Source organism: Antedon mediterranea, chromosome 10, assembly GCF_964355755.1.
Source record: "Antedon mediterranea chromosome 10, ecAntMedi1.1, whole genome shotgun sequence".
Lineage (NCBI taxonomy): Eukaryota > Metazoa > Echinodermata > Crinoidea > Comatulida > Antedonidae > Antedon > Antedon mediterranea.
This window is the reverse complement of record NC_092679.1, coordinates 17,074,336-17,087,193: the sequence shown is the minus strand read 5'-3', so window position 1 is coordinate 17,087,193 and position 12,858 is coordinate 17,074,336. Positions and strand designations below refer to the sequence as shown.

General features: G+C 34.2%; 1 protein-coding gene across 1 annotated transcript in view; it reads left to right on the top strand.

Annotated features, from left to right (window-relative positions):
• The window catches only part of LOC140061139 (zinc finger FYVE domain-containing protein 26-like), a 28,307-nt gene extending 15,557 nt beyond the window's left edge, over window positions 1-12,750 (top strand). The window contains exons 22-40 of the mRNA XM_072107595.1: window positions 139-318; window positions 441-536; window positions 1,185-1,332; window positions 1,828-2,018; window positions 2,584-2,726; window positions 2,867-2,907; window positions 3,104-3,270; window positions 3,676-3,836; window positions 4,666-4,842; window positions 5,209-5,374; window positions 5,700-5,792; window positions 6,098-6,160; window positions 6,424-6,570; window positions 7,125-7,322; window positions 7,941-8,122; window positions 8,442-8,595; window positions 8,944-9,003; window positions 10,884-11,117; window positions 11,696-12,750. Coding sequence (XP_071963696.1) covers window positions 139-318; window positions 441-536; window positions 1,185-1,332; window positions 1,828-2,018; window positions 2,584-2,726; window positions 2,867-2,907; window positions 3,104-3,270; window positions 3,676-3,836; window positions 4,666-4,842; window positions 5,209-5,374; window positions 5,700-5,792; window positions 6,098-6,160; window positions 6,424-6,570; window positions 7,125-7,322; window positions 7,941-8,122; window positions 8,442-8,595; window positions 8,944-9,003; window positions 10,884-11,117; window positions 11,696-11,863 — 2,769 coding nt within the window. The 3' untranslated portion in view covers window positions 11,864-12,750. The remainder of the gene's footprint in view (window positions 1-138; window positions 319-440; window positions 537-1,184; window positions 1,333-1,827; window positions 2,019-2,583; window positions 2,727-2,866; window positions 2,908-3,103; window positions 3,271-3,675; window positions 3,837-4,665; window positions 4,843-5,208; window positions 5,375-5,699; window positions 5,793-6,097; window positions 6,161-6,423; window positions 6,571-7,124; window positions 7,323-7,940; window positions 8,123-8,441; window positions 8,596-8,943; window positions 9,004-10,883; window positions 11,118-11,695) is intronic.
• Window positions 12,751-12,858: the final 108 nt, after the last annotated feature.

The window sequence follows — 12,858 nt, the reverse complement described above, 5'->3', positions numbered from 1 at the left end:
TTTAAAAATATGATAATTTTTAATTCAATTAATATTGGCTTCATGGCTTTTATGCAACATTTTCATGTTTGTAAACCATTGTAAAATAGACGTCACAGGGATCTAATTTCTTTGTGATTTATTTTATCGCTTAACCAGATTCTTGAGAGCACCAATGACAAACAGTACTGCTTTTCTCTGTGCAAATCTCTTCTGGAGACATCTGGTGTTAGCTTACATGGTATACTATCTATTGTACAGTTTGTTACAACACACCTTGCAGACCACATTCCATCCAAACAGCTTCAAGAATTCAATGCAACAACAATTGGTGTTAATGTAAGGAGAATGATCTATACAATTGTCCCTAACCTATAATTTCTTATAATTAAATGTATCCTCCAAAAAAAATCAAGGTTTAATGCACAATTAATTATATGTATTTGTCTTTTGTACTGTAGATGTTACTTTGTATGTCATCTGTAACACAGGCTGGATATGAACATCTGATGAGCAAACCACTGTTAATACTGGAGCAGTTAATTATGAATTCCAATGTAAGAATGCACAGGATGTGCTGACCGGTAGTGGGCGACCCATATTGATTTTTATTATTTTTATTTCAATTTGTTTTCGTTCATGAATGTTGTCTGCTGTATGTATATGGTATCCAAACTGACAAGCTTCTTTTGGTACTATTAAACATTGTAATTGTGAATGAATAAAGATGTTGTACTTCGAACAGGAGTCTTTTTACCAAACCATTGAGAAAACTATGCGACTGTTTTGCATCTTTAGTCCTATTTGCAGAACCTATTTAAGAAAAAAAAAAATTTATACTGAGTGAGCTCTTCAGTCAAAGACTGGTCTCCCAGAGGGCCCAGTTATGATCAGTGGCTGTGATGTACTAATGCACTGGAATAAACCCCTACTCATCTCGAAAGTTGTACTAGGTTCATGACCTAACATTTAAAGTCCTTTTTTGAGAAGACTAGTTCTACCACTAGAATCATGGAGCGACTGAGCCTTGAACTCTTGCTGATGTTATGGCTACGTAATTACGGTTCCACTGTCTACTCACTAAATGGAAACTGATGCATGGTTGGGAAGATTTTTTTGTATATTCAAAACAATCTGTAGAAATGTCCAGAAACTCCCGCGATTATTCAGATTTAATTTATTTTTATATGCATTCATCTTTATAGCTTGTAGTTGCTAGCAATGTAATGTCTGTTTTGACTGGTCATCTTGATGGTCAACCAGATATGACATGTTGGAAGAACGAGATTGATCAGCTTGTCTCAAAATATGCAAGAGAGGCGCTTGTTATCAATACAATTGCACAAACTTGGGGTAATTAAAACTTATTTTACCCAATTCTTTTTTTTTTCAAAATATTGTTTTCTTTATTATTATCCTATCTATATAAACAAAACAAAAGACAAACATCCCATGCTCAGGGACCTGACCCAACTAATTTTTCTTACAGTTAATTACAGCTACTGTATCTAAATTTTTTTCAGAACTGTAAAAACATGTAAATATACACTATACAAATAGTGTATACAACAAGCCACTAGCCATGATTTCTACAGGGGTAGTGTTTGTTTTGTCACAAAAGGGGAAAATACCATGAGATAGTCATATTTACCATCACTCCCGTGGTTTCCAGTTTGAAAAGGACTTCAATGGAAAAAAGAGGTTTTGAACCCTCGAACTAGTGGTATACAAATTAATATGAGAATTGGCTTCTTTATGTATTAAACATATTTTTGTATTGTTACAAAGATTTGTTAACATTAACGAAACCCTTTTTTTTCCAATTTTCTTTAAAATATATTTCTATAGATGACTGTTTTATAGAGGATGAACCTGTACAATGTACAGTACCTGATGATCCAGAGACAAGCTCTATGATGGATGAAATGAAAGATGACTTGATGCACCAATTACCCTCTTCACCTCCCAAGAAAGAAGACTGGGTTAAAGACATGGATGTCACGTTTTGCATGGTTTGCAAAACTGAAAAATTTAGTATGGTACGTTTTAACTCTAAAAGTCTTGATAGGAAAATTATTTTTTTTCTACGCACGAACAATGAGTAGAGGAGGCAAACTGTAATGCTTGTTTCCCATTGGGTGCAACGTAAGGACGTAATTGTAGCACAAGTGATTTGACCAATCACAAGTGGATTATTCAAACTTGCTTTACATCCTTAGTGGGAACCAAGCTTTAGAGTGAATCCCCATGATTATAAATTGTGAGCATTGTGTTCTTTTAGGAGAACGGCAGTTTTTTTATAACCATAAAAAATGGAATTTGTATCCAGTCCACATAGATATAGCAAGAAAATCAAACATCAGGACACTGCGCTTACAATATAGGAACTTGTAACAGTCCTTTGATCTTATGTCTGGCTGCCACAAATACCAACAGACTTACTGTACTGTGTACATATTCTCCGCAGTGCATGGTGTCTGTTAAGGGTGTGGAACTAATCGTTTCGCAACCGCAGATAAACCCTTTGATTGCCAGATCTCAGCATCCTGTTTAAGTGTTAGATTGCCTTGGTTGTAGCCCATTAAATTATGTATTATCTTATAGTTCAATAGAAGGCATCATTGTCGCCGTTGTGGACGAGTAGTCTGCTGGCGCTGTTCACAGCTTCAAGCTATTGTCAAAGGTTACGGTGAAGTTCCTGTGCGAATATGCGACGATTGTTATCGTCATTTCATTATGCCAAGAAGGTAATATTTGAACCACAGACCATATTTAGCAGTTGGTTAATACTATTATGTAAAATGTGCTTTTAAAACCCCATCAGCTCAATTCAATCTATTTGTTCATAATTTTGATTTTAGAATTAATAAAATAAATGTTTTTTTAGGATCTCTGTCAGACCAGACATGTCTCCACGAAGGATGTCAGGTATAGTATATTTTATTACAAGTACTGTACAGATATTTTTGTTAGATTAAAGTTTCCAAGACCTCTATGTCACCTGTGAACTTTTTGTAAACACTAGATGTCACCTTATCCTCGAACATTAGTTAAAATAGATTTTTACTGACCATCTATCAATAGTACTAATGTATTTTAGAGTATACATTTTATCTTTTCGTAGGTTCCAGTTTAAGGCCAGGTAGTGATCGCAGAACAAGTCGTACACCATCCCCCAGTCCTAGAAGCACTACCCCACTGCTGTTACCTCGTGCTGGAGCAACGCATTTCAAGCTAAAGCACGATTCAGTTTATAACAAGACAGTCCGCGACGAGTTCTGCTACGACCAGGTTAATAGTCATTTATATTTGGGGTTTTTTTGTTGTTGTTTTTTTTTGCTATTATTATATTTAAAAATGTAATCTCTAACTCGGACAGTGTTCTAGATGGCATATGATAAATAAATGCCGATTCAAAATAAGCGGGCCTTCGAGTTGTTAATGAAGGCTTGTTTGACCATTCCAACATTATCTAGAACTTGGTTGAATAACGTTTTCGTATTGCTATGTTATTTTACCTATTTAAGTATATTTTTTTTTCTTTGAATATCTTCTTTTAAAAAAAAGAAAAAAAAAAGTTAATACTTAGATGTTGAAATAGATCACTTTTATACTGTATATTTCTTTGATAGTAACGATTTACAGTGTTACAGTGTAAGATTAAAAAATACATATATATTTGATTTCCTATTTCAGGCACCAAGTACATCACTTTGTATTTCCATACTTGACCTACATACTGACCCCAGTGAATGCGGAGTCTTGGTTCTTGAACTATGTCAAAGTTTGTCCGAGAATTTACGACCGTTGAAACCTGGCGTACCAAACCCAGAGATTGACTACAACTTACTAATAAGGTATTAATTCTACAAATAATGTTGATTTTAATGTTTCGAATAGTAAAACATTTGAAGTTCTGTCTAGGGTTCATACCTTAGTTCATACCTTGTAGGGTTCATACCTTGTAGGGTTCATCATACCTTGTATGGTTTATACCTTATCATACCTTAATGGTTCATCATACCTTGTATGGTTCATCATACCTTGTATGGTTCATCATACCTTGTATGGTTCATCATACCTTGTATGGTTCATCATACCTTGTATGGTTCATCATACTTTGTATGGTTCATCATACCTTGTATGGTTCATCATACCTTGTATGGTTCATCATACCTTGTATGGTTCATCATACTTTGTATGGTTCATCATACTTTGTATGGTTCATCATACCTTGTATGGTTCATCATACCTTGTATGGTTCATCATACCTTGTATAGTTCATACCTTGTATGGTTCATACCTTGTATGGTTTATACCTTTATGGTTCATCATACCTTAATGGTTTATCATACCTTAATGGTTCATACCTTGTATGGTTCATCATACCTTGTATGGTTCATCATACCTTGTATGGTTCATACCTTGTAGGGTTCATCATACCTTGTATGGTTCATCATTCCTTGTATGGTTCATCATACCTTGTATGGTTCATCATACCTTGTATGGTTTATACCTTGTATGGTTCATCATACCTTAATGGTTTATCATACCTTAATGGTTCATACCTTGTATGGTTCATCATACCTTGTATGGTTCATACCTTGTATGGTTCATACCTGGTATGGTTCTAAATAACACAATTAGTAATAGTATGCATCTTTAAATTATTTATTTTTATTGCAGCATGATTAAAACCCTTTTATTTGATGCCAAGTTAAAGTTCATGAAAGCAGAAGCTATCCACAAGATTGAGCAGTGTGATACATACATCAGTCTGGTTGATCTGCTGTCCAACTTTGTCACTGCCAACTGTCTAGACATTCCAAGTATTCAACAGTTAACAAAGCCTGACACTGCAAGGTTAGGCACAGAAAAGTGATATCTAATGAGCTATAAATTCTATAAATGCAGGTTCAACTTTTTGAAAATTTTTAGAATTTTTATAACTGTAGTGCGCGCCATTTATAACTGTAGTGCGCACCGTTTATAACTGTAGTGCGTGCCGTTTATAACTATTCTACTCCTCGGTCAAAGTTGAGGCATTTTTTTGAATGGCCTAGCTTCCAGGCCTTTAGCTTCAATCGCCAATGATTTTTTTTTTGATGATGATATTGATTCTCACTCGTAATTTTGGTGGTATTTTATGACTTATATACATATTGACTGACAATGCCACCATACATTACTGAATAAACAGTAAATATTTTTAAACAATTACATTTTCAGGCTGATCCGTGATAGATTGTTAGAGAGTGAGAGGTTGAATCTTGCCATGGAAGTGTCAACAAAGTGCAGGCTAGACACTGGGGCTGTGTGGGCCTCTTGGGGCATGAGCTGTCTGAGGTCTGGAGATTATGAAGGAGCAAAAGAGAAGTTTAAAAGAGTTTTAAAAGTACGAAAAATGAGGTTAAACATATGTTAGAGCTATAATGATAATATATAATAGTTCATTCTTATATAGAGCATATAAGCAAGCAATCAATGTGCTGCACATTATTACCACGGTCATTTTTTGGATCAAAAAAATGGAAACATACTCCCATAATAATGCAGCTAGTAATCAGCGCAAAGTTGTGTCTTGATCTAACCGGTTTATACTTTACAATGTGTGTAGATTTTTTTTCCATTCTGTCATTTCTACCGAAATAGGTATCTTTCCAAACTACTGCCATTATGGTTGGTTCAAATGAGGTTTGAGAGTTCTTTTTTCATTTCAGACCATCGATGACAAGAATAGCCTCCATCCTCCGTCTAAGCTGCTTTCAGATATTCTTCAATTCCTGCAGTCTGTCAACACTGAGGCTGTTTCGGTGAGTTTGATTTATTAATTTTTACTATTATGTCTTCAAGAAATTTACTATCTACTGTTGTCACATGCAGGAGAAATACTGTATACCGACATTTAATAGCTCCATATGTAAACTACATACCCATGCCCATATATGGACATGATGATGTCATATCACTACCATATTTGAGCACATCACACTTGTTTTGTCAAACTTATTGATAGTGTAGACAGCTTTACTCCTTTGATATTTGACTTATTTTTATCCGCCGTACCCCGGTATTGTGAAATAATATTTTAATAACATCTTTTTTTCTTATTTCTAAGGTTCAGGAAATCAGCAAGTCATCTCCAAGCTATATTAGAGAGTATTTTGCTGATCCGAAACAGGTAAATACAATGTTATTTATGCAATAATATATTACAGTAGGGATAACATAGGGGTGTCCTCTGAATAGGGCTTGGTCATAGTGTTGCATCTATATTTCGCCTTGTTCGTTTCATGACAACGTTTCCCTTTCATAGGGGTGTCCCAAAGAAGGATTCTACCGTATATGAATAGCACATTACATGCTTTACCTATGGAATAGTAAACACTTACAATATCATGATTAAGGGTCTTATTGGCGTTCTTTTTCGATTTGTTTTTCTAGATAACATCTGTTGTTGAGCAGATGTACCGTGCACCAACTGAGCAGTGCAAATGGTATATAGAGACGTTCGGTACACATCTACTGATGGTGGAGTTTTATATGAAGCATGATTACCTACCCAAAGCACTACTTTATATCATTGCTAAGGTAAGGTCATAAGGATGTTTCTGGGTTCATGCAGTCATTGAAAACCGGGAGTTAAAATATTTCCCAGGCCTGGAAAGTTATTGAAATTTGGACCTACGGTTTATAGTCCTTATCCGAGAGAACTCGTTCTAACACCAGGACCATGGAGCAAGTGAGCCTTGAACTCTTGCCGATGTTATGGCTACGTAATTACGGTTCCACTGTCTTAACCACCAGACCACTCACTGAAATTACTCTAGAGAAACTGTATGCATCCTGTGTATTCCATTTTGGTTCTTTTACTTGTTCATCAATTTTTGTTTCTCAATTTTGTATAAACAGTTGAACAAAAAGTAAGGTATTTCAAACATAAAACATATTTGAATTGTATCATAGTGAAATAGATGAAAAACATTTAAAAGAACATGAGATTAATATTAATTTAATTATGTTTAAGAAATGTTTTAACTTCAAAAAAGTAAAGTGTTATTACTTTAAGGCCAAACTTAATCATATGACAGATAAGACAACAATTTTATGAAATTTAAGTTTATGAAGTTTAATATACTATACAGAAATGTGATGCATCCGTATTCATAGAGGGTATCATCATTACATGCGTTAAAGAGGGCGGTATTTATAAACTCCACGAGCAGATGATGTTGGTTGACTCGAGTCTTAATATGTGGTCCAAGTACCTGACAGCAACATGTCGATATTTGTCCAGCAAACGATATATGCATGTACTGTATCAATTCCAGGTTTTTATGAAGGTAAAGTGAATGCTTCTGAATGTGCTTAGTGCATTGAAATGATACCTTTACACAGATCCTTCTGAGTAATACACATTTTGATGTATTTGCCATCAAATGTATATCAATTCAATGTTCCCTAAAGCTCCACTACCAGAGCCTCTGAATCTGCCTAATGCATTGAAATGATACTTTTACACAGATCCTGCTGAGTAATACACATTTGTTGTATTCGCCATCAAATGTATATCAATTTACTGTTTCCCCAACAAATCTACACTATCAAAATTTATGATGTGCCCAAATAACGGACATGATGATGTCATATCACTACCATATTTGGGCGTCACCACCATATTTGCGCACATCACATTTTTTTTGTCAAACTAGTTCGATAGTGTAAACAGAGCTTTACATTTGCAAAGTGCATTGAAATGATCCTTGGAGAAAACATCTTTGTTTTCCCCGTATATACCATGACCACCATGCTATTACCAAGAGCTATACTTTAGACTTAATAAGCATCTCATTAAAATTTAGTTGTGTGGTGTGGGCAAATGGGGTAGTAAAATAGAATATTCAATCAACAAATAACTACTAGCCCGAATGAATAGTGACAGAAATAACTTACACTTTCAGGATTATGTTCGGGCATCGATGACTTGTATTCGGTTTTTCCAAGACCATGTGAAATCATATGCTGATTTATTTGAACGACTACACTATCTGGACACAGCAAAACACCATTTGAAAATGGTCAGTGATTCAAGAGGGTCATCACCTGGACATCAGATGTCCCTGTCAGCGTCGGATGTTGCAAAGTAAGTCAGTGGTGTGTAGATGAATGACCCACCTACTGTTATTCAAATCGTAAATCATTGACGGATGCTAGGCCGGGAAGCTAGGCCATTTAAAAAGCAATGTGCCAACATTAGATGTGGAGTAGAACAGTTTATAGATGCCTCTCATAACAAGTTGATTTCCGAACACGACAAGTATGGCAAAAATTCAGACAGAAAGCTGAACGTGCATTAGAGCGTGTTAAATATCACCACTTTTTTGTTAGCTAATTCCAAATGATGAGTAATTGACCAATCAAATTACAAGAATACAATCAGGTGCATATAATTTTTTTTCCAGGCACATAAAAACAATTGAGATGCAACTAGAAGTCACCAAGTGTCTCCATCAAGTGGAACAATCCGAAATCTCAAATATGCTCTCAAATGCCTCTAAACAAAACGTTGCTACACTGTTTGGAGGCAAGAAGGAAAAAGAACAAGTAGCATATATGGTGTGTATCTTAAGAGGTAGATCAGATTTTTGGGGTGGAGCCAAAAAAAAGGAGCTATTTAGGGGTTGGTGATTTGCCTAGGGTGTCATTAGGAGCTATACAGTAGAAGGAGCATTGTAGATGATTTAAAATGTATTTCTTTAAATATCTTTGGACGGAGATTACTTTTAATTATTGAAAATGTTTCAGTAGTTTGTCATGAGAGAATATATCAGTCAAGATGCTAGACCCAGATAACCATAAATAATGGTGACCCTTTCAAACACTATTTCTCTCTTTCTTACTGGAAACAATGGTTGTTGATAATAGTAATAATAATGATCATATTCCTTTCTTATTCCAACACAGATGTTAATGATAGGACTTGATATGGATCGAAGCTTTAACCTTGGCTACAAGATTATTCAGGTAATAGTAGTAATGTTTGTCAAAGACCACTTTTGGTATGATTCTAGGAGTTTATTATAAGTATTATTTTAATATTACTTCTTACAAAATACTAATTTAACAGCACGATATCATGATCGTAAATTGTGACTTAATGAATGCATATTGTAAATCATTAACTATAACTGATACAGTACTGATCAGCTATGACTGTCCCTCAGGTGATTTTACGATAAACCTAAAAATCAGAATAGTGATATAATAAAAAGATTAGATAGCTATATTACCATAGTTACAGTAGTGTTGGTTCGGTAGTTAGAGTAGTTAGTTACAGTAGTTAAAGTAGGTACAGTTAGTTAGTTAAAGTAGGTAGTTAGTTACAGTTAAAGTAGGTAGTTTTAGAGTAGTTAGTTACAGTAGTTAAAGTAGGTACAGTTAGTTAGTTAGTTAAAGTAGGTAGTTAGATTAGTTAGTTACAGTTAGTTGGTTGCAGTAGTTAAAGTAGGTACAGTTAGTTAGTTAAAGTAGGTAGTTTTAGAGTAGTTAGTTACAGTAGTTAAAGTAGGTACAGTTAGTTAATTAAAGTAGGTAGTTTTAGAGTAGTTAGTTACAGTTAGTTGGTTGCAGTAGTTAAAGTAGGTAGTTAGTTACAGTTAAAGTAGGTAGTTTTAGAGTAGTTAGTTACAGTAGTTAAAGTAGGTACAGTTAGTTAATTAAAGTAGGTAGTTAGATTAGTTAGTTACAGTTAGTTGGTTGCAGTAGTTAAAGTAGGTAGTTAGTTAGTTAAAGTAGGTAGTTTTAGAGTAGTTAGTTACAGTAGTTAAAGTAGGTACAGTTAGTTAGTTAAAGTAGGTAGTTAGATTTAGTTAGTTACAGTAGTTAAAGTAGGTACAGTTAGTTAGTTAAAGTAGGTAGTTAGATTAGTTAGTTACAGTTAGTTGGTTGCAGTAGTTAAAGTAGGTAGTTAGTTACAGTTAAAGTAGGTAGTTTTAGAGTAGTTAGTTACAGTAGTTAAAGTAGGTACAGTTAGTTAATTAAAGTAGGTAGTTAGATTAGTTAGTTACAGTTAGTTGGTTGCAGTAGTTAAAGTAGGTACAGTTAGTTAGTTAAAGTAGGTAGTTTTAGAGTAGTTAGTTACAGTAGTTAAAGTAGGTACAGTTAGTTAGTTAAAGTAGGTAGTTAGATTAGTTAGTTACAGTTAGTTGGTTGCAGTAGTTAAAGTAGGTAGTTAGTTACAGTTAAAGTAGGTAGTTTTAGAGTAGTTAGTTACAGTTAGTTGGTTGCAGTAGTTAAAGTAGGTAGTTAGATTAGTTAGTTACAGTTAGTTGGTTGCAGTAGTTAAAGTAGGTAGTTAGTTACAGTTAAAGTAGGTAGTTAGATTAGTTAGTTACAGTTAGTTGGTTGCAGTAGTTAAAGTAGGTAGTTAGATTAGTTAGTTACAGTTAGTTGGTTGCAGTAGTTAAAGTAGGTAGTTAGTTACAGTTAAAGTAGGTAGTTTTAGAGTAGTTAGTTACAGTAGTTAAAGTAGGTACAGTTAGTTAGTTAAAGTAGGTAGTTAGATTAGTTAGTTACAGTTAGTTGGTTGCAGTAGTTAAAGTAGGTAGTTAGTTACAGTTAAAGTAGGTAGTTTTAGAGTAGTTAGTTACAGTAGTTAAATTAAGGAGTTAGTTACAGAAGGTAAAGTAGGTAGAGTTAGTTTTAGAGTAGTATAGTAGTAGCTACAGTAGTTAGATAGTCAGATATATTAGTTAGGTAGTTACGGTAGTTAGGTAGTTACAATACTGTAGATAGTTAGTTAGATATTTAAGTTATATAGTAGTTAGTTACAGTATTCCGTTAGTTTAGCCATTGAGTTACCATTCCTCTGCTAATTGATTTTCTATACAATGTAAATCCTTTAGATTTATCGTCTCTCTGCCTTACTCGTGTTCACCCGTGTTGGTCAAGCTCTGTCAGAGAAGCGCAAGGTGAAAGAGATAGGCGCATTTATGGAGAAGCTTCGTAACAATAAATACTGTGATGCAGACACAGGCGATAGTGTTCTCGGTGCTTGCGTCAAGATTGTTGTATCTGATCCGCAGTTTGTTAAGGAAACGGAATACCTTGTAAAACTGATGAAGAAGTATACAAACCAGGTATGTGGTTGTGAATGGAATAAAATTTAACTTTATTTGTAGCTTCCTATCCTATCAATCAGGTCTATTGATGTGTCCACTCAATCAAAGCAGATCATTAAAACTATACAGAAATAAAGTTTTTTTAACGCCTGCTTCAATCCGGCTCTGGTCCGGCTCCAGTTCAAGTTCGTGTCGGATTGCTCGTACATCAACAGCGACTTTTCGTTTGCATGAAATGGGCGTGTGCATATCGAGTACAAAGATTGGAGCATTGCCACGTGGAGCATTGTGCCACAATGGAAATAATTATGACCATTCGTTACTTTTTTGTGCTACCCTGAATGCATTCCATACTGTTTTTTAATGTTATTTTGTTTTGAATTCGAATAAAATTAAATTAAATGAACAATCTTATTTGCCTGATTGGTGTATGTGTGAATTATGCTCAATACCATATTTATAATGTCCTATCCAGTTTCAGTTCATTTGTTTACTATCCTATGGAATCTTACCTTGTTCCCTTACATAATATTAAACATATACTTGAATTATTATAAATTTTTATTCATAATTTTAATTTTTATTGCTTTCTATAGATAAGTGCTTATATATTATGTGGCAAACTCAAGTCAGCGTATTTAATAGCTGTAAAGTCAGAAAGTGTGGATGACGTCAAACGCATTGCAGCTGCAGCACATGAAACGAATCAGTTCGCTGTTAAATCTATCTGTGATAAGTGGCTCGCATCCAAGGGAATAAAATGATAAAATGTAAATCATAATACATATGACAGTACTACTTTTGTTACTATTATTATAATTGTGTTCATAAATTTGATTTAATTTTTTTATTGTAAACTAGCTTGAATGAGTTTTGAACGTACAAAATCAGAATGTCACTCACAAAAAAAGAATTTCGCTTCCAAAATCAGAATGTAACTTACAAAATCAGAATGTCACTTACAAAATTAGAATGTCACTTACAAAATCAGAATGTCACTTACAAAATTAGAATGTCACTTACAAAATCAGAATGTCTCTTGCGAAATCAGAATGTTGCATACAAAATTAGAATGTCACTTGCGAAATCAGAATGTCAGTTGCAAAATCAGAATGTTGCTTGCGAAATCAGACTGTCACTTGCGAAATCAGAATGTCACTTGCAAAATAAGAATGTCGCTTGCGAAATCAGAATTACAGTTGCGAAATCAGAATGTGACTTATCTAATCAGAATTTCGCTTGCGAAATCATAATGTCACTTGCAAAATCAGAATTTCAGTTGCGAAATCATAATGTCGCATACAAAATCAGAATGTCGCATACAAAATCAGAATGTCGCTTACAAAATCAGAATGTCGCTTACGAAATTAGAATGTCGCTTCCGAAATTAGAATGTCACTTCCGAAATCAGAATGTCACTTACGTAATCATGTCACTTACGTATTAATCATGATGTCACTTGTAAAATCACACTTGCGTAATCGTAATGTCACGTAATCACAATGTCACTTGCATAATCATAATGTGACGAAATCATAATGGCATGAATTCACAATAATGCTAATTACAAAATCAGAATTTCACGAAATCAGAATTTCACTTAAAAACCGAATTTAATATACAAAACGGAATTTCACTACAGTACAAAACATATTCATGTTATCTTTCAAACTAAAGCCAAACAATAGGTTGAAATGACATTTAAACAATGAAACTAATTAAGATGATGTACTAAAAAACTGTAAAGTTAGTGCAATTT